The 18,928-nt window shown below is 41.9% G+C and overlaps 1 protein-coding gene across 3 annotated transcripts in view; it reads left to right on the top strand.

Annotated features, from left to right (window-relative positions):
* The first annotated feature begins 10,819 nt into the window (after positions 1–10,819).
* zfyve28 (zinc finger FYVE-type containing 28) overlaps positions 10,820–18,928 on the top strand; it is a 124,350-nt gene continuing 116,241 nt past the window's right edge. Inside the window, exon 1 of one of the 3 annotated variants that reach the window (XM_031901709.1) lies at positions 10,820–11,112. In XM_031901709.1, the coding sequence (XP_031757569.1) occupies positions 11,074–11,112 (39 nt within the window). In that variant the 5' untranslated portion in view covers positions 10,820–11,073. 3 annotated transcript variants of the gene reach the window in all.

Below are 18,928 nucleotides of genomic sequence, written 5' to 3'. Positions count from 1 at the left end.
AGAGCTCTAAGGCCCCTTCAGCATTCTGCCTGATGAAAGGGCCTTAGAGCTCCGAAAGCGTGCAATGTATTTTTATTGTTAGCCAATATAGATATCATTTCTACAATACTCTTGTATTTGTGTTTTGTTGTTTTTTTATTTAAAGAAAGAAATTCTGCTCTTAAAGTTACTACATGTACTACATTTTCTTTACATATGGAGTGACTTGCCTTATTTATATTTACTTATGGAATAATTTTTACTATTTAATTAATTCAGACTCTTTGAAAAGCAGAATTTTTTATAATGGATTCACATTCCCTTTGGGACGCTTTTATTTCACAGATGAATTTGTAGTTATGATTTGAGAGATATTCTTTATAACAAATGAATCCTACCTTTTGAGACCCTAATAGTTTGGATGAATTTTGTTTACACTTATATATATATGTATGCAGCTAAAGATGATCCCTAGGGGTTTACGTATAAAGAAGTTTCCTACTTCTTTAATTGAGAATAAACCTAATCTTAACTAATTGTTCATTACAACTAATGGAACTAATAGTAACTGAGAACTAATTACAACTAATGGAACTAATAGTAACTGAGAACTAATTACAACTAATGGAACTAATAGTAACTGAGAACTAATCAGTGTCGGACTGGGGTGCTAAGGGCCCACCAGAAAACCTTAGACCTTTGGCCCACTCTCCCCTTCTCTGTTCACTCACTTTCTTTAATCTCTAAATTACTTTTTTTTTTACATACTATTATCTATCCTTTCCTCCATTTCTTTTGTTTCTTCTCATTAGGGATGCACCGAACCCCCCAACCCACCTAGCAGGATTCGACCGAATCCCAAACCGAATCCGAATCCTAATTAGCATATGCTGATTAAGATCGGAAGGGGTTAAAAATTCTTTTTCACTGCCCATGTAACCCTTTCCGAATTCTAATTAGCATATGCTAATTTAAGATGATTGGGATTCGGATTCGGTTCGGGATTCCTGCTAGGTGGGTTGGGGGGTTCGGTTAAAAAAACGCCGGGATTCGTCCAAATCCCGAACCGAATCCAGATTCGGTGCATGTCTACTTCTCATAAAGAATTAAGTAATGGCCATGGTATAGGCATACAAAGCAAATGATTGGGTGACCCCTGGGCCCACTGGGAGTCTTCCTGGTATCCTGGTAGGCCAGCCTGACACTGTAACTAATTACAACTAATTGAACTAATAGTAACTGAGAAGTCTCTTGAAGCTGATATTAAAACAGTAAAGTCTAATATATCAGAAGTAGTTGAAGAATCAGATATTGAACATCTTGCAATCCAAAATCAACACATTAGAGAAAGAAATCATTAGGGTCGGACTGAGGGTACAGGGCCCACCAGGGCTTCTGCCTAAGGGGCCCCTGCACCCCCCAACGCAGCCTTCACACACCTACCGGCAGGGCCCCCACACGCCCATCCCCTCCCCCAAGCGTGCGTAAATGAAACTTACCTGCAGTGCATCGGGGGAGGGAGACAGGTGGAGCGCTCTGTGGGGATCGGGTCTGGGTGGCCCATTCCGACCCTGGAAATAATGGAGAAAAAGATGCATACATTTATGCATGACAAATAAGATTAAGAAACCAATAAAGTGTACAATATATTCAGATTTGTTAGACCTCTCCATTCCCATAGTGGTAATCTAAAGTCTACTAGTACACCAAATCGATCAGTCAATACAAAAACATGTCTGTTTTCCAGGTAGAGACTTTGACTCCACTGAGGAATTTGATTCAGCTGCTGGCTCGCCCATCTGGTTTGATAAAAAAAGAAACCAATGTATCCATTATTACTCATCTACTGGTGATTATTTAGAATTGTATATATTTATATTTTTGTATATTTTTACATTCTGGAATTTTTTTTCTGACTTTGTACGTGTAAGATAACCTTATGTATGTTCTTTTTCTTGAATATATGTACATGTATGTCTACATAGTTACATAGTTACATAGGGTTGAAAAAAGACCAGTGTCCATCAAGTTCAACCCATCCAAGTAAACCCAGCACACTTAACCCACACCTACCAATCTATACACTCACATACATACACTATATATACAACCACTAGTACTAACTGTAGATATTAGTATCACAATAGCCTTGGATATTCTGATTGATCAAGAACTCATCCAGGCCCCTCTTAAAGGCATTAACAGAATCTGCCATTACCACATCACTAGGAAGGGCATTCCATAACCTCACTGCCCTCACCGTGAAAAACCACCTACGCTGCTTCAAATGGAAGCTCCTTTCCTCTAATTATGTTCTCATCCCTTGAGTCAATGCCCTTTTTTATACAAGACAGCACTTTATTTGCTTTAGTAGCCACAGAATGACACTGCCTGGCATTAGACAACTTGTTATCAACAAAAACCCCTAGATCCTTCTCCATTAAGGAAACCCCCAACACACTCCCATTCAGTAGATAGTTTGCGTTTATATTATTTCTACCAAAGTGCATAACTTTGCACTTATCAACATTGAACCTCATTTTCCAGTTTGCTGCCCAGTTATCTAATTTTGTCAAATCGCTCTGCAAAGCAGCAGCATCCTGCATGGAACTTATAGTTTTGCACAATTTAGTGTCATCAGCAAAAATAGAAACAGTACTGTCTATGCCCACCTCCAGGTCATTAATAAACAAGTTAAAAAGCAAAGGCCCAAGGACTGACCCCTGCGGTACTCCACTAACCACACTGGTCCAATTAGAAAATGTTCCATTTACAACCACTCTTTGTACTCTATCCTTCAGCCAGTTCTCTATCCAATTACAAATATTATGTTCTAGGCCAATATTCCTTAATTTGATCATTAACCTTCTGTGAGGTACTGTATCAAACGCTTTAGCAAAGTCCAAGTAGATGACATCAACTGCCATTCCAGCATCAAGGTTCCTGCTCACCTCCTCATAAAAGGCGACTAAATTAGTCTGGCAAGATCTGTTACGCATAAAACCATGCTGGCACAAACTAATAGTATTGTGAACTGCAATGTATTCAAGTACCCTATCCCTTATTACCCCTTCCAAAAGTTTTCCTACTACTGATGTCAGACTAACAGGCCTATAGTTTTCAGGCTGAGAACGGGATCCCTTTTTAAATAACGGCACCACATTAGCAATCCGCCAGTCTCTTGGCACCATGCCAGACCTCAATGAATCCTGAAAAATTAAGTGAAGAGGTTTGGCAATCACAGCGCTCAGCTCATTTAATACCCTGGGATGAATCCCATCCGGCCCTGGACCTTTGTTTACCTTTACATGTTCAAGTCTCTTTTGAATTTCCTCCCGAGTGACCCATGCGCCAGTAGCTAAATTACTAGAACTGGGCATATTACAAGGGAAGCCTTCATTATCTGGCTCCTCAGATGTATAGACAGATGAAAAATAAGAGTTCAAAATTTCAGCTTTTTCCCCGTTCTCATCAACCAACTTACCCCCCCGTGATAATAAAGTTCCCACCCCTTCTTGCTTCATTTTTTTACTATTCACATAATTAAAAAATAATTTAGGATTCTTTTTACTCCTAGCTGCAATATCCCTTTCCATTTCTATTTTAGCTTGCTTGATAGCTTTTTTGCATGCTTTATTTGCTTCCTTGTACCTGATGAAAGTTTCTGCTGTCCCAGCTAACTTGAATGCCCTAAAAGCACGTTTTTTCTTACCAACCTCGACCCTAACACTTTTATTCAGCCATAAAGGTTTTGCTTTGCGCTGCCTCTCCTTGCTTACAAGGGGGATATACTGTTGTGTATACCTACAAATCAATGTTTTAAAGATGTTCCATTTTCCTTCTGTGTCTAACCCCATGAAAAGCCTTTCCCAGTTGACACATTGCAGAGATGCCCTTATACTGGCAAAGTCTGCACGTCTAAAATTGAGCGTATTAGTTACTCCCTTATAGAGCTGTCTCGGCAGCATTATCTCAAAGGAGACCATGTTGTGATCACTGTTCCCCAAATGCTCACCCACACAAATGTTAGAGATGAGTTCATTATTATTAGTATTATTAGACATTGGTAATGTCTTTATTACATGGCTTTAAGTCTGACTTTACGTAAAGACAAACCCCTCCACCCTTTTTAATCTCTCTGTCCCTCCTAAAAAGTGTATAACCATTTAAATTCGCAGCCCAGTCGCATTTATCATCCCACCAGGTCTCAGTGATACCTATTAAATCATAATTTTCAATACATGCAATAGCTTGCAGCTCCCCTAATTTACCCGACAAGCTACGCGCATTAGCCAGCATGCAGCGGAGATTTTTACTTCTCCCTCTGATGTTTACATTAGCTAAGGGAGAATTAGAGCTAAGGCAATTATGAGACTGCTTTCCTTGTAACGGAAGCTCCTTATCTGATAAACTATATGCCCCCCTCACTCCTCCCCCACAACCCTTTGCTAGTCCCCCTACCCCGTCTACACTAATTTTCCCATGGAATTCTAGCTCACCCACCCCCCCCTTGTCTAGTTTAAACACTCCTCCAACCTCTTAACCATTCTCTCCCCTAGCACAGCAGACCCCCTTCCATTGAGGTGCAATCCGTCAGGGCTGTATAGATTGTACCCCAAGGAAAAGTCAGCCCAGTGCTCTAGGAACCCAAACCCTTCCTTCCTACACCAAGACTTTAGCCACGCATTTAGCTCCCTAAGCTCCCGCTGTCTCCCTAAACTTGCACGCGGCACCGGCAAAATTTCCGAAAAAATGACATTGGAGGACCTTTGCCTAATCTTAGAGCCTAGATCCCTGAACTCACTCTTTAAAGTCCCCCACCTACCGTTCATTTTGTCGTTAGTACCGATATGTACCAAGACAGCCGGGTCATGCCCAGCCCCTCCCAATAATGTGTCAACCCGATCAACCACATGCCGAACCCTGGCACCAGGAAGACAGCAAACTGTCCGGTTGAAGCGATCCGCTCGACAGATTACCCTGTCCACTTTCCTAATGATCGAATCCCCTATAACCACCATCTGTTTAGGCCTAGCTCTGCTCTCCTCCCCACCACTACTAGTGAAACTGGTCTCCCGGCTGTTAGAGAGATCAGCCTCACCTAGAACCGCCAATCCAGAGTTCACACTCCCATCTTCTTCACACAATCTGGCAAATCTGTTGGGATGCGCAAACCCTGGAGCAGCCTCCCTTTTCCTTTTCCCCACACTAGATTTTCTAACTGTCACCCAGCTTACTGCCCTATCATCCTTTTGCTGCTCCCCTCCCCCCCTACTATCTGACCCCACTAGTTCTTGTTCAGTTAACAAGAGACCCCTCTCAAGATTGTTGATTGAACGCAGTGTTGCAACGTGTTCCTCTAGGACTCTAACGCGAGCCTCTAAAGTGGCAATTCGCTCACATCCACAACAGAGGTATGCACTTTGGAACTGTTGTTCCACAACTGCATACATGTGGCAGGCTGTGCACTGTGTCAGACCTTCAATGTTGCTACAACTCATACTCCCAGTTACAAGAACAGTTAAACAAAAAAAAAGGTGTAAGGACTTGTAGTAAATACCTTGTTTTACCTTATTTTTAACTCCGTTAGTGTTTAACTCCCGAGTTTATAACTCCACTTACAGATCCCCCACTTAAAGAGCAATCACTTACAGAGCACCTACCACCAGAGCAAACTCCACTAGAGTGCCTGTGGTTCTATTTATGCAGTCTGTAAAGGTGAACTAATAAAACCCCACCCTCCTCAAGCTGAGGGTAATTACAAGGGAATGTAACCTGCTGTAAGCCTATGGATCCCACAAACTTTGTAAATTAGCTCCAAAAACAACAATTACTTATGAAAAAAATAAATAAAACCCAACAGTTAAAAAAACACAATGGTTTTGATAAAGTTAGTAAAGAATACTTATCCCTTTTTAGTTGAAATGAAAGCAAGTTGATTCAACCAGCCACCAGCCTGTTAGTAAGCAGCTCACTGGACTGCCTGCCTACACTTTTAGGTGCTTAAAGATGTACCCATGACTATTAGGGTTTTTGTTATCTGTAGCTTTATATCTGTAGCTTTATATCTTGAATCATATTACAGGGTACGCTGTTCAGTTAAATTACTCATTGATTTTCCCCATACTCTATTCCTATTGGTGTTTTGTCTTTTAAATACTGCTATTGTATTGTTAATATTTAAGCCTATAATTAAGTGTCAGGCAGACACGAGACGCATAAGGCTTTGTCAGATGAATATTTAATAGGCTTTAAAGGTTTTTTTTTTTAAATTTTTAACTATTATTTTTGTTTGCCTGCCTATGGGTTTCCAGAGTGCACAGCACCTCCCTTGTTTCATTCCCCGGGCCTTGTGGGCCCAACAACCCAGACCCGGTAGCCACCAGTGCTTCCCCACTGAGCTCCCTCCCCCGATTGCACCTAATATTTGCATACTCAGGTAGGAGGGGTTGTACAGGTGGTAGTGGCCCCTGGGGGGTGGTGTGGGGGCCACAGCGGGGACCCATGAGGGGATAAGTTATATGTGCAAAGTTTTTTCTTGACTATCGTTGAATTATCAATATACAAGTGATGCAAATTGCTCATCCAGCATGAGTACTAAACCTGATACAGACATGTTATCAATATAAACATCATTTGGAGTTTGTTCCACTTTAAAAAACTATAACTGCCATTACTTGGCTCCTGCTATTACTGTTACACTGCATTAGTCTAGATTTATTAGTGCTATATAAGAATTTGGTCCTTCAGATGTTATTAAATGTGTAATCTTATTGTTTTGTTCATTACTTGGTGCAACAGATATTGTGCAGAGGGGCCCCTCTTGCTTTTGCCACCTTGTTTTTAGGGGTTGTGGTTATTTTAATACTAAAGTTGGTGTTCTTACATTGCCTTGGGTTTAATAAATATGGCATTTTAGATCTGTTGGTTGATTTCTATATATCATACTACAGGGGGTTAGGTCTGTGTTTTTGTGGTGTTTTTCTGTATAGTTGAAAGAAAACTTGGTGGGCCCCAGTGCCTCAGGCCAGTTCAGGTGGCAGCTCCCAGATGGGTTCCCAAGCACCCTAGTCTAATTTTGGATAGGGTCCAGCAGATGCACTATGGGAGGAGAAAGAACAAAACACATAATTAGCAATATTCTGAACCTACCATTCATGTCTGGCTGACTAGTAAAGAAATTCAATTTACAACTACCACCCCTTTATAGGTCATTTATGGTAGAAGAAACCCCCAGGTCTTGACCCCAGTATCAAACATCTTCTACCATTTAAAATGTATTTTTTAGTTGTAATATTGGTGTGTAGGCGCCATCTCAGTGCATTGTGCCTGAGTCTGAGCTTTCAGAAGGAGCCAGCGCTACACATTAGAACTGCTTTCAGCTAACCTATTATTTCTCCTACTCCCATCTAACTGGAGGAGTCCAAAGCCGGACTTGGATTTCTTACTATTGAGTGCTATTCTTATACCTTATATCCTTATATCCCATTGTTCTGCTGATCGGCTGCTGGGATGTGGGGGAGGGATATCCCTCCAACTTGCAGCGCAGCAGTAAAGTGTGACTGAAGTTTATCAGAACACAGGTCACATGGCTGTGGTACCCTGGGAAATGAAGAATATGGCTAGCCCCATGGGAAATCTCAAAATTAAATATAAAAAATCTGTTTGTGTTTTTGAAAAACAGATTACAATGCAGGATTCTGCTGGAGAAACTCTGTTATTTGATGCATTTTGAAAAAAAAACATGTTTTTTTCCATGACAGTATTCGTTTAACCTATGAATAACCTATTAAGAAAAAACCTATATCTGCTTAAAAATGTGTTTGAAACAATTTACAGACTTTACACACAAAAGAGATTCTATGTATGTAGAAATGCCATGTTGCATGTACAATCCCTGGATACTATGAAAGGTAGGATAGTAGGCTGTACCATGCCATCTCACAGTTTGGAATCATCCATCTTGACAGAGTTAATGGGCAATTAATACAATTTTACAGGAGGTAGGCTCATTTAGAAAAGGTAGTCCAGGCTCTGTAGTTCCATATCCAGGTTGAACTCAATATTTGTTATTTTGCCCATTAATTCAGAAAAACCCAGCAAAATAAGTTGCTCTTTTTGTTCACCTTCCTTTCCTTCTGGAACAGGGTCTGCAGCTTCCCCTGGTGGCTGGACGAGGGGTTCCTGTTGTCTCTCTTTCTGATTTTCTGCCTTCTTTTCCTCAGTGCTTGCTATTTTGCCCATTAAACCAGCCATATCTTGCTCAATAAGTTGTTCTTTTTGATTAGCTTCTTTCAGTTCTGCAATAAAATCTGCAGCTTCCCCTGGTGGTTGAAGAAGAGGTTCCTCCTGTCCTTCTTTTTTAGGGAGATAAGATAGAAAGGATGGAATATTTGTAAGCTTTACATATGAGTACAATGCAGAAATATAATGAGATATGGGACAATTGAACATATTATATCTCAGATGGGAGACAGACCCACAAAATTACATACTACACCATGTATAACTAAACCCCCTCGTACGGCTATTCTATGCCTGACCTTTTATTGTTTGTTCTTCACCTTTAATTGGTTGCTTTTTATGTGCTCTATTCTGCCTAAGATGTTTGTAATTTCATTGTACAGACATTATGCATCTTTACTGTTGAGTAAAAATCGCCAGCTCTCCATCTAACCCATGCTTTAGCACAAACTAGCTGCTAGAAATGTCCCTGTGCCAGTGCTAGTTACCTATTACCTAATCGGATGGTTTATGCCAACATAATTTCTTATGTTTATCACTTTCTCATCTTTTGCTTGTTTGAGGCATTCAGTATGTGCAATTATTTGCTTTCTAGTCAGTTCTTCATCAAGCTGGTGTGTTATGAATTGGTGTTTTAAGAGCTTTTTCGCAGTGGCACGATTCTTCATTTTTTTCTTTAACAGCAATCTAAAAATGCTCGGAAATCATCAGACCTGCAAACAAAAAATAGAAGTGTTACAAAATTCTGATTAACACTGGATTTTGAACCCTCTTCTGACAAAATTGACTATTAAATGGGCAAGGGGTCCCAGCTTAAACACCAATAAGGATAATATTTGGGGAGAGTTTTATTTTTTTCAGAATGCTCTTGGAATGCTGCAGCTGGGAGGCTAAAATTCATCAGGGGTGGAGGGGTCCCAAAGAGATATCGAACTATTGTGAAATGAACAAAACCACAAAAAGGCTAAAAGCCTCAGGGGTATGATGATTACTCACCATTTTCTTGATTTTAAGGTTGGAGGCTCATTCCTTCATATATATAAACTTGATTGACACTTCGGTAAACCATTGTATGCTAAAATATAGGAAAAAGTGTAGTAAAACAGCAAACTGTTTTAGAGAAATATAATTATCAAATGTCAAATATTCATTGTTTATTTTTACTAAAGCTTTTATTGTTTTTTATTTCTAAAAAATCACCAGTAGATAAAAGGAAATCAATGTAAAGGTACAGACAGAGCAAACTTCTATTTAGGCGCTTGACTCCAACTTTACAAAGTCATATTCAGTGTTATGTTTTCAAGTGTGTGTATAAAGATTTGCATTCACCCAGGTCATGATATACAGTACGTAGTAGAAATACTGTAAGTCTAAATCAACTGGACTTCCTGAGTATTTTTGAATACGTTTTACTAGTCATTTCAAGAAAAGCCACTCAGGTGAGCAGTACAACATTTTAATGAATACTCAAAATGTCTAATAGCTTTAGACTTATCTCTACTAGATACTTGAATACATTCATGTGCCAGCTGGCAGAGTTCTATGGCAAACGGATCAAGCAAATTCATTTTTTAAGAAGGTGGGGGGGGGGGGGGGGGGGGGATCTTGGAATCTTATAAAAAGAAATAAATAATCAATATAAATTGTAAAAGTGAAGACTATGGCTAGCCCCATGTGAAATTTCAAAATTAAATATAAAAAAATCTGTTTGCAGTTTTGAAAAATGGATTTCAATGCAGGATTCTGCTGGAGAAGCTCTATTAACTGATGTGTTTTGAAAAAAACATGTTTTCCCAAGACAGTATCCCTTTAACATACTACCTTAGTTGCTGTTTGTGAGTAAAACTAGGATTGCCATGTGGCTGGTATTTTAGCCAAGCCTGAGGACAGTATTATAAATTTACCAGCAATGTAACTAGACCACCAAAATACTGGCCAGGTTGCCACTCCAATTGATGGTAAACTCTAGTCCTGGGACACAATGTAACATAACCTTTTACTTTTATCTATGTCTTCCCCCAAAAGGGCCCTTGTGACCCCAGGCTCCCAAAGCAAATGCGTTCTCTGCTCTAGCCCTAAACCGGCCGGACCAGTCTCTAGCGGCTCGGCTGAGAGAATGACAGCTCGTCAAGCTCACATTGATGCCGAGGCCGCCATTTTGGCTTTGGGCAGTAAAACCAAATCCTCCTTATAATACGCGTTGCAACAGAAACATTATCTGAAAGCACCGTAAATCGTGAAAAGTATTTTTTAATGACGAAACAGGACAATTACATTTTTATACAGGCCTTTAATATAAATACATGTGTTTCTATTTCTCTATTTAGGAACTTGTTTTTATAAATCGTTTTATTGGTAATGTATAAGCTACTACATTTTCCTGGGATGTGATATTTTATAGCTTTACACCAGTTTTACACCAGTTAATCGCCGGTACCAATACAGCCCAGACCAGTCATGGCTGCAGTCATTTCGCCTGGCCCGCCCTGCATGAGTTGCCTCACAACATCCAGTGACTCCGCCCTCCCTTGCAGAACTCAGCTTGTGATTGGCAGGGTGATTACAGCGGGTGGGCGTGGCTAGAGTGCTGTCTCAGTGTTTCGGGAAGCCTATGCGCCTGCGCCGCCCTGTCTCTGTGTGTATGAGTGGCGCTGCTGCCTTGGGATGGTGACTGTTTCGGGGGCTGTCAGTGAGTGGAGCCCTCCGTGCCGGTTGCGATCAGGGGGTGGGTGAAGCCAGTGACAGGCCAAGAAGGCGATAGGCATCCCTGCCCCCACCCCTACCTGGATCCCAGTCCCTGGAAGTTGGCTGTCCCGTAGGGATTTGGCTGCACCTACACCTTCAGTGGGAATGATGAACAGGTTCAGAAAGTGGCTGTACAAACCCAAGGTGAGTGGGCATTGTCCTGTCTAACACACATACACCTCCCCCTCTGTGTTTGCCATTGTATCCCCAGCCTATCTTACAACTACAACTTCCAGCATCCCCTGACAGCTGGAGGATGATGGGTATTGTAGTCCTTCAACAGCTGGAGAGCAGCAGATTGCTTGATCAGAATGCTTTGGCATTGTTGCAGTTGTGGTGCCCAGTCACCTACACAAACATATTTCTACTTTAATGTTGGAGCTTTTTTACTATGGGCGAAGAGTCATAACCAAAAGGTCCGGACCAGAAAATATATTGTATAATTCTGAACCATGGGTAACGAAGATTATTCCAAGAATTAATCTGGGTCCCAGGGAAACAGCTTCAGGACCACCGTCCAAGGGGCTGCAGACTGTATTAGTGGCATCATGGGCAAATGGATGTTCTTTTACCCCCACAATCATTATTCCGCCCCCCTTCACTGCTCAGCTTTGTTGTGACTTTGCCCTAGCAAAACACTAATTGCCTATTCCTGGGCATCACGAGTCACGTGGGCACTATATAGCTAGAGTTGCACATTTGGGTTATGGCACAGAGATACAATGGGTGCAGTGCAGGAATGTAATGAGTAGTGCAACTAACAACGGGCCACATCAGGGGCATCAGGTTGTGCTGGGGTTCCTTATTAAATAAGTTTCACTTTGTGTCTGCAATGTTGGGGCTTGTGTCTGTATGTGGGGTTACTATGACTGCGTTCTATCAGTACTGTGCTTTGTAACAACGTAGGGCATCACTTTTGGGTACAACACTCTTTTTCTGGCCTTTTTAATGTCTATGGCACTTGGACTGCTACACTTGCAGGCTGTGCCACCCTTGCTCCTGAGAATTGTAGTTGAACAACCTTTGGAGTTGCATGACTTGCCCCCCACCCCTTTACTTTCTACGCTATATTAGCTTGAATTTATATACAATTACCCAGTTAGACTGTAAGCTCTCTGCTTTGAAAGGTCAGTGCTGTGTATCCTGCTGGCATCATACTAATACAGCTGTACTCCCATTGCTGCGCATTTCACTAATATGTGGAACCATTGATTAGTAATATTCATGCTAGTCTGTTTATCTGTATTCCCTACTACTGGCAGAGCCTTAGAGTCGCTGTGTTGTGCCCCATGATTGTGGGTAAGTTGCCAGTAAGACAGATATTGTGCTATAAGCATGCTGCAGGCAAGGGTTAGTAATACATGAAGCTGGGGTCTAGGTGCAGTTGTACTGGTCCAAGTTCCATGCTTACTGATGCCTATTATATACTAATAATCATAGCTTTTTCTGATATAGAGCTTTTCTTACTGTACAACCCTGTTACTTAATCTTGATGTTGAATAAAAAATCCCATTGTGCTTTTACCCTTGAGTATATCTTAGATGATCATAGAGGATGCTGGGAATCCATATATCAGCGAGGTTGCTGGGAATTGTAATCCATAAACATCTGGGACCCAAGGTTAAGAAGCAGCACTACAAATAACTTTAAAACCATTAAAAATGTTGATTTTATGTATATTAGAAAGTTGCGAAGAACTAAATATTCTTTGGTTATGCCAAAAATTGCTTATGGTTGGAGTTCCCCTTTAATATCACATAATCCAAAGGGTTACATATCTTTCTTTTTGTTACGGGTGCCGTTGAACCGCTTTTCCTCAGCTCATCCTTTTATGTCATCACCGATTGCCTAATATTTGCTAATCTTGGGGAGGATATTATTCACCATTGCGTAGCAATTATTTCGCTTGTGTGCAAGTCATTAATGCCAGTCTGTCACCGGGGTCGCCAAGTACATGCTGTGCAGGAGTCAGAATACGCTGTTAGGGGAAGTGTCTGTACAAAGTGTACGAGTGGAATAGAATTCCTTGCTGCAAAGCCACTTATTGTAATCCGTATGGGGATACACTTAATTAACTAACGAGGTTCGCTATGCTTGTGAGGACTTTATATTTACTGTTAATGTGATTTAATGGTCACTATAATAACCATTTCTTTTACAGTATGTATAGGCAGCCTTTGGCAGTGCAGGTCCTGGACAGTTACCCATATGCCCCTGCTGGTGGGCTGATTATATTTAGACTGTAAGCTCTGTGGACAAGAGGCATCCTGTGTTCAGTTGTCAGTACAAAAAGCTGCAAAAGAATAAAAAGCTGTTTCCTTATAATTTATTGAGAAAGAAGTTGGTGCTAATACAGTCAGGGTCGCACTGGGCTGGCGGGACACCTGGAAGAAACCCAGTGGGCCCCAATGCCCCAGAACTAATTCCTACCTGCCTTTCCGCGGTGCAATCTCTGCGCTGCCCTCCCTCCCCCGATTGCCGCAAAGTATAAGGTACACATACAGGTGGGAAGGGGCAGGCAGGTGGGTGAGCGGGGCAGCACTTTGGCCTACCCAGTTACCCAAATAGGGTGCCCTTACTTAGGGAGACATTGGCTACTGGTCAGTTTGCCAGCTCAGTATCCTATTGGCCAGTCCAATGACATCACTGAGTGTAAAATCTGTATCACTAGTTGGTTGATGATAACATTTTAATTTAAAAAGAACTGTCAGCTCTTTAGTTTTCAGGTATCTGGTACACATCAGCTTTACAGGGCAAACAAAAATGGTGCCATCTGCTGTCATCATAGAGATCTGGACATGCATTCCACCTGCTTTACAGCTTCTGAGGAAGTGGCAGTAAGCCACGAAACGCGTCAAGCTGATGGTGTGGTTTTTGTAACATGCTTTTAACTGAGGTATGAAATAAAGTATTCGTTATTTTTATGAAGAAGCAGTCTTGGCGTGCTCCATCCACCAACATCAATTCCACCTGCTTTACCTGCTCAGAGCTGCTACCTGAGCCAAACCCCCTCCTGCTTTATCTGCAACCCAACCCGCTGGCTACATAAAACCAAAAGTGATGTCATAGTGATGTCAAAATAGATCATGAGTGGCATCATCTAAAGGTAGGGATAACCCACTGGTACCTTCCCTGCTGAAGGGCTGTTTGCTGAGTACCAGCTTTACAGCCTTTTCCTGTAGTGCTGTAGTAATTATCAAGCTACAAATAAAACTTTGAGCAATAGGCCCAACCTTGTGACTCTACTGCTGAACGACAAATCCCATAATCCTCTAAAAGGCAGATGCCTCTCTTTGGAGGGCATATTCTCCTATACAATATGGGTAAGACCTTGAGATTGTTCTTATTTTAAAAGGCTAAGCAGCCAGTGTGTGGATCAATAGTTCTGAGAAATAGCGCCTTGGGAATCCTGAGCATTACCGACAGTCTTAATATGACCACGGGAATGGAAGGCACGTATAGATAAAGACTTTTTTGTTTGTTTCAGAGTAGTTGGCTGGCCATTCATGGGCAGTATAGCTGCTGGTCCTTTCAGACCAAATCAGTTGTACGGATCAAAGAACAACTGCCTCTTTGGCCAATAGTAAGCTGATTAATTGGGCAGATTAGAGTTGCCGTCGGGAAGGACCATATTAGCACATTTTCGCAGCCTCCTTTTTGACCTGCATAGGCCCCATTATGATCTGGCCCTTCGGACAGACAATTGTATCAGCCTTTATTGACCCACTACGTGGGATATTTAAATGCAGGCCGAGTAGGGATGGAGATGGGAAAACACATTATGTCTATGTAAGTAACTGATCATAATCAAAATGAACAGTTTGTACTGCAGTACATACAGTGAGACTGTACAGTCTGTCTGAGGTTTGATTTCTGAGTCTAGTTTGTGAACAATGCAGGGTCTTATAGGTGTGAGTGTGAATAATACAGGATCTATTAGGTGTGAACAATACACAGTCTTCTAGGTGTGAACAATGTAGGGGCTTAAAGGCACGAACAACAGGGAGCCAGTTAATGTCAGTACTAATACCATTTAAAGCTTACACAAAGGTAAGCAGTCACATCAGCCAGACAGATAGGAGGGGCACACAGTAGGGGGCCACCAATTGGACAGCACTGCCCTAATTTATCTAAATTGGTGTCAAGTACACCTCAGTGGGCTGATTTACAAACAACACTGGATTTCTAATTCTGGCACCCAGAGGCCGCCCCTTCCCTGCCTCTCACCCCTCGCTCAGGATCACGCAAACTTTAGGTGCAGCTGGGTGCCATGTTGCATCTAAATTTGTGCTGCCCTAGGCCTGGGCCTAGGATCTTAATGGTTGCTATTGACAACTGCACTTCCAGGCCTGATAATTGCATGCCCTGTAGGTTTTCTAATCTAAAACCAATGTCTTTCAGCTTTTACATGGAGTGATGCTAGCCCATGACTGGTCCGACATAATGTTATTTTCACCCGAGAGTAGAGTCCTGCATGGAACTCATTTTTGAGACCCACAACATACATCTACTCCTGCATCTAAAATCCTACCCACAACCCCCAGGATACCTGCTTTCCTTGAGGGTAACTCACGGGTACCCGACCTGCTGCAAGACTCTACCTTGAGCCCTCCTGCTTTTTCCTATATATACCTAGCTGAGGATTGTGGGAAGTGGAACAACCTTAAGGCTGGTTGCCTGGGCATCTCCAGCAGATAATAGTATGTTCCAGGCTCGGCTTGTTTATTTATTCCCCGTGTGTTTGCGCTTCTCTGTATGTGCGAACAAGCTCTATATGACATTGCTTATTTGTTCTAGGTTGGGAAACTTTAAAGGGGAACTAATGGCAAAAAGTGCTTGTGATTCAGTCTTATTATATTACATTTTCTGTGTGATAGTAAATATTTTTTAGTGCCTCTCTTTTGACAGCTGTAGTTTATTAGTTTACTCTTGTTATATACTGCTTAACTGCTTAACAGATTGCTGTATCATACAGACCTGATGCAAATGCTGGAAACTGCATGCCTTCCCTCACTTTCTCCAGCTTTCACTTCTCTCTTACAATGAGGAACCCATCTACTGGCCTTAGCCGCCAACTGAACACATTATCCCTCATCTACCATGTTCTAGACTGCCTGGCTTAACAGACATGGTTTAGCAGTGATTTTGGCAAACATTTGCCTTAGTTGACTAAAGCTGGTCATACAGCCATCAGTTAAGCTTATTTGCCTGTCTACGGGGCCCTTCTGATGGCCTGTCCTACTGGCTAGCTAGAAAATCTGTCTACTCTGTCTAGGTCTCAATTACTGTTGGCTCAGGGGTAAAACTAACAGATTGGCCCAGCATGCGGGTTGTCACATTGGGCAAAGATTGGCCCATTTGTGGATCTGGCGGCTTGAGGCCAATTCTGACACCAGGACACAAGTTACATAGTTACACATAGCAACCAATCAGAAGTAAGCTTCTAATGGTTTAGTGCAGTTACAATAAAGAAATCACATTGGTTGCTATGAGTCTGTGGATTAAGAAAAATGTTGGTTATTAAAACTGGAACTGCAGGGCAAGTTGTATTGGAATAAAAGCATGTATGCCAGTAGTGGTATAAATAGAAGTTGTTTGGCCTCCAAAGCCGCAGAAGGGTTGTCTTTGAGACATACATTAAAACTGTGTATAATTCAGAGCCTCTGAGCTGCTGAGGGTCCCCAGCAGTTATAGGGTTCTGCTGCCTCCCCAGGGGGACCACACCTATATTTAAAACCCCAGTGCTAATAGCTGTATGATGTGTCACTGATTAAAGAAAGTTCCATGGGGGCAGTTAATGGGAATGAAATACATTGATTGGTTGTGATGATATTTAATAATAGGAGCATTAGAAGATGTCAGTGAGGCGTCAGGATAATGTGCAGCTTTCGTTAAACGCTTATTGTCACAGAGTGATGGATTATGATTCCAGCTTGACGAGTTCATGATTTATGACAGTTTGGGCAGGAACGATCAGCAGGGATTGGCTTAAAGACTTGGGGTGCTGCATATGGGATCTATCTGTGCCCTGAAAGAGAGTCTGGAGAGAATTGTCCATTTAGAAAATAATCACCGGATGGATCAAATCTTATATTGAAACTCTGATCCTACAGATAGAGTCCTGCAGCAGGTCGGGTACCCACGGGTTACCTGCAAGAAAAGCTGGTGCCCTGCAGGTTGTGGGTAGGATTTCCAGATGCCGGTTGTGGGTTGGGTTGCAGGTCTTATCTATATTTTACTTTTTTTTCCCACCACCCAGCAGCACTTTATGTTTAATGATGGCTAGTGGGTTGTGGATTGGGTTGCAGATAAGGTAGTTGTGGGTCAGGTAGTGGGTCCAAGCAGGTAGTAATGAGGGTTATGGAGGGCGCCGGTCCAAGTCGGGGTCAGCTTTCAAAAACTGGTTCTGTGCAGGACTATCTGCGGGTACCGGTCAGGCTTTTATTTTATTTTTTTTATCTGCATATAAATAGTCAGTCTGTAACTCAGATTAGAGGTACCACCATACATTTTTAACCATACATTTATAGATCTGCTTTTTTGGCAAGGTTATTAAATGAGCAGATCTTTGCCCAGTTTGGGCACCTACACATTAGGCCAATCAGGTCATAGTCTGAGTCTATGTTTACCCATTGGGAGACTGCCCCAAGACCTCCTTTATTGGCCTCCAAACAGTCAGTTCCCCTGCTACTGTCGCAGCCCAAGACGCAGGGCATACTGCGCGGCTTGCTGTCTGGGAATGTCAACCTTTGTGACTTTGATTATTTAGTGGGAATTAAGCAGTCCCTTGATCCGGATGTCACAGTTGCTTTCATTAGATCATCCTATGCAGCTCCACCTGTGTGCCTTATTGTGTGCCTTATTGTGTGCCTTATTGTGTGCCTTATTGTGTGCCTTATTATGTGCCTGAGCCGCTAGATCAGTGTGTGCCTGGCACAATGCGTGTTGCTACAGTAGGTTCTTATTCCCCTAACCGCAAAGCACAGCCAGTTACGAGCTTTCCCGTGGCATGCTATATAAATAAATGATGATGATGATGATGATTCTAGATAACTTGGGCTGTATGTTTTTTCACTTGCGGGGTTAATATCTTTCCTGGATTGTGACACATGTAGATGTATAGGGAGAGATACTGAAAGGGGTGGTTCATCTATAAGTTATATTTTAGTACGTTATAGAATGTCTTATTCTTAGTAACTTTGTACATGGTCTTTTTTTTTAATTTAATTTTAATTGTTTTTAAATTATTTGCCTTCCTCTTCTACATCTTTCCAGTTTTAAAATGGGAGTCACTGACCCCAACAGCCAAAATTAATTTGCCCTGTGAGCTTACAATTTTATTATTATATTACTTTTTATTCCTTATCTTTCTGTTCTGCCCCTCTCCTATTCATATTCCAGCCTCTCATTTAAACCTTTGGCCCTGGACTGGATCTGTTGACATGTGATTGTCACGGAATGCTGGAAATAATTAAGGGATCCTGTTAATAGAATTAGCGCTGGTTCGCCTTAGCGGGTCACTTCACACAGCTGCGGCAGAAGTGGTTCTTGCTGTTTTTCCCTAGTACTGTATATAACTCATGGGCATAAGGATAGAGGTAGCAGACCTTCAGCATTATTCCATGTTAAAAACATTGTCCACCAACGCTGCCAATACCACAAACACCAACACTGGCTCCTGATTAAATGCAGGATTCTCTTCAGAATGTCAAGAGTCTTGTAGTTTTGGGCCTCACTTTCCCAGTCATCTGTTGTAGCAGCCAAGTCCAGGCCTAGACTGGCAATCTGTGGGTTCTGGCAAATGCCAGAGGGGCTGCTGTAAGGTGCCATAGACAGTCACTATTTATTGGGCTGCTTGGGGGGCTGTTCTGGCCTCTGTGTACTTGAAATGCCAGGGTCTGTTTTGGATCCCAGTCCGGGCCTGACCAAGCCTTATACTTTTTCAGACTTTCCCCAAGAA

This window comes from Xenopus tropicalis, chromosome 1 (genome assembly GCF_000004195.4).
Source record: "Xenopus tropicalis strain Nigerian chromosome 1, UCB_Xtro_10.0, whole genome shotgun sequence".
NCBI classification, from domain to species: Eukaryota; Metazoa; Chordata; class Amphibia; order Anura; family Pipidae; genus Xenopus; species Xenopus tropicalis.
The sequence above is the reverse complement of the archived record's forward strand: the minus strand, read 5'-3'. Positions and strand labels throughout refer to the sequence as shown.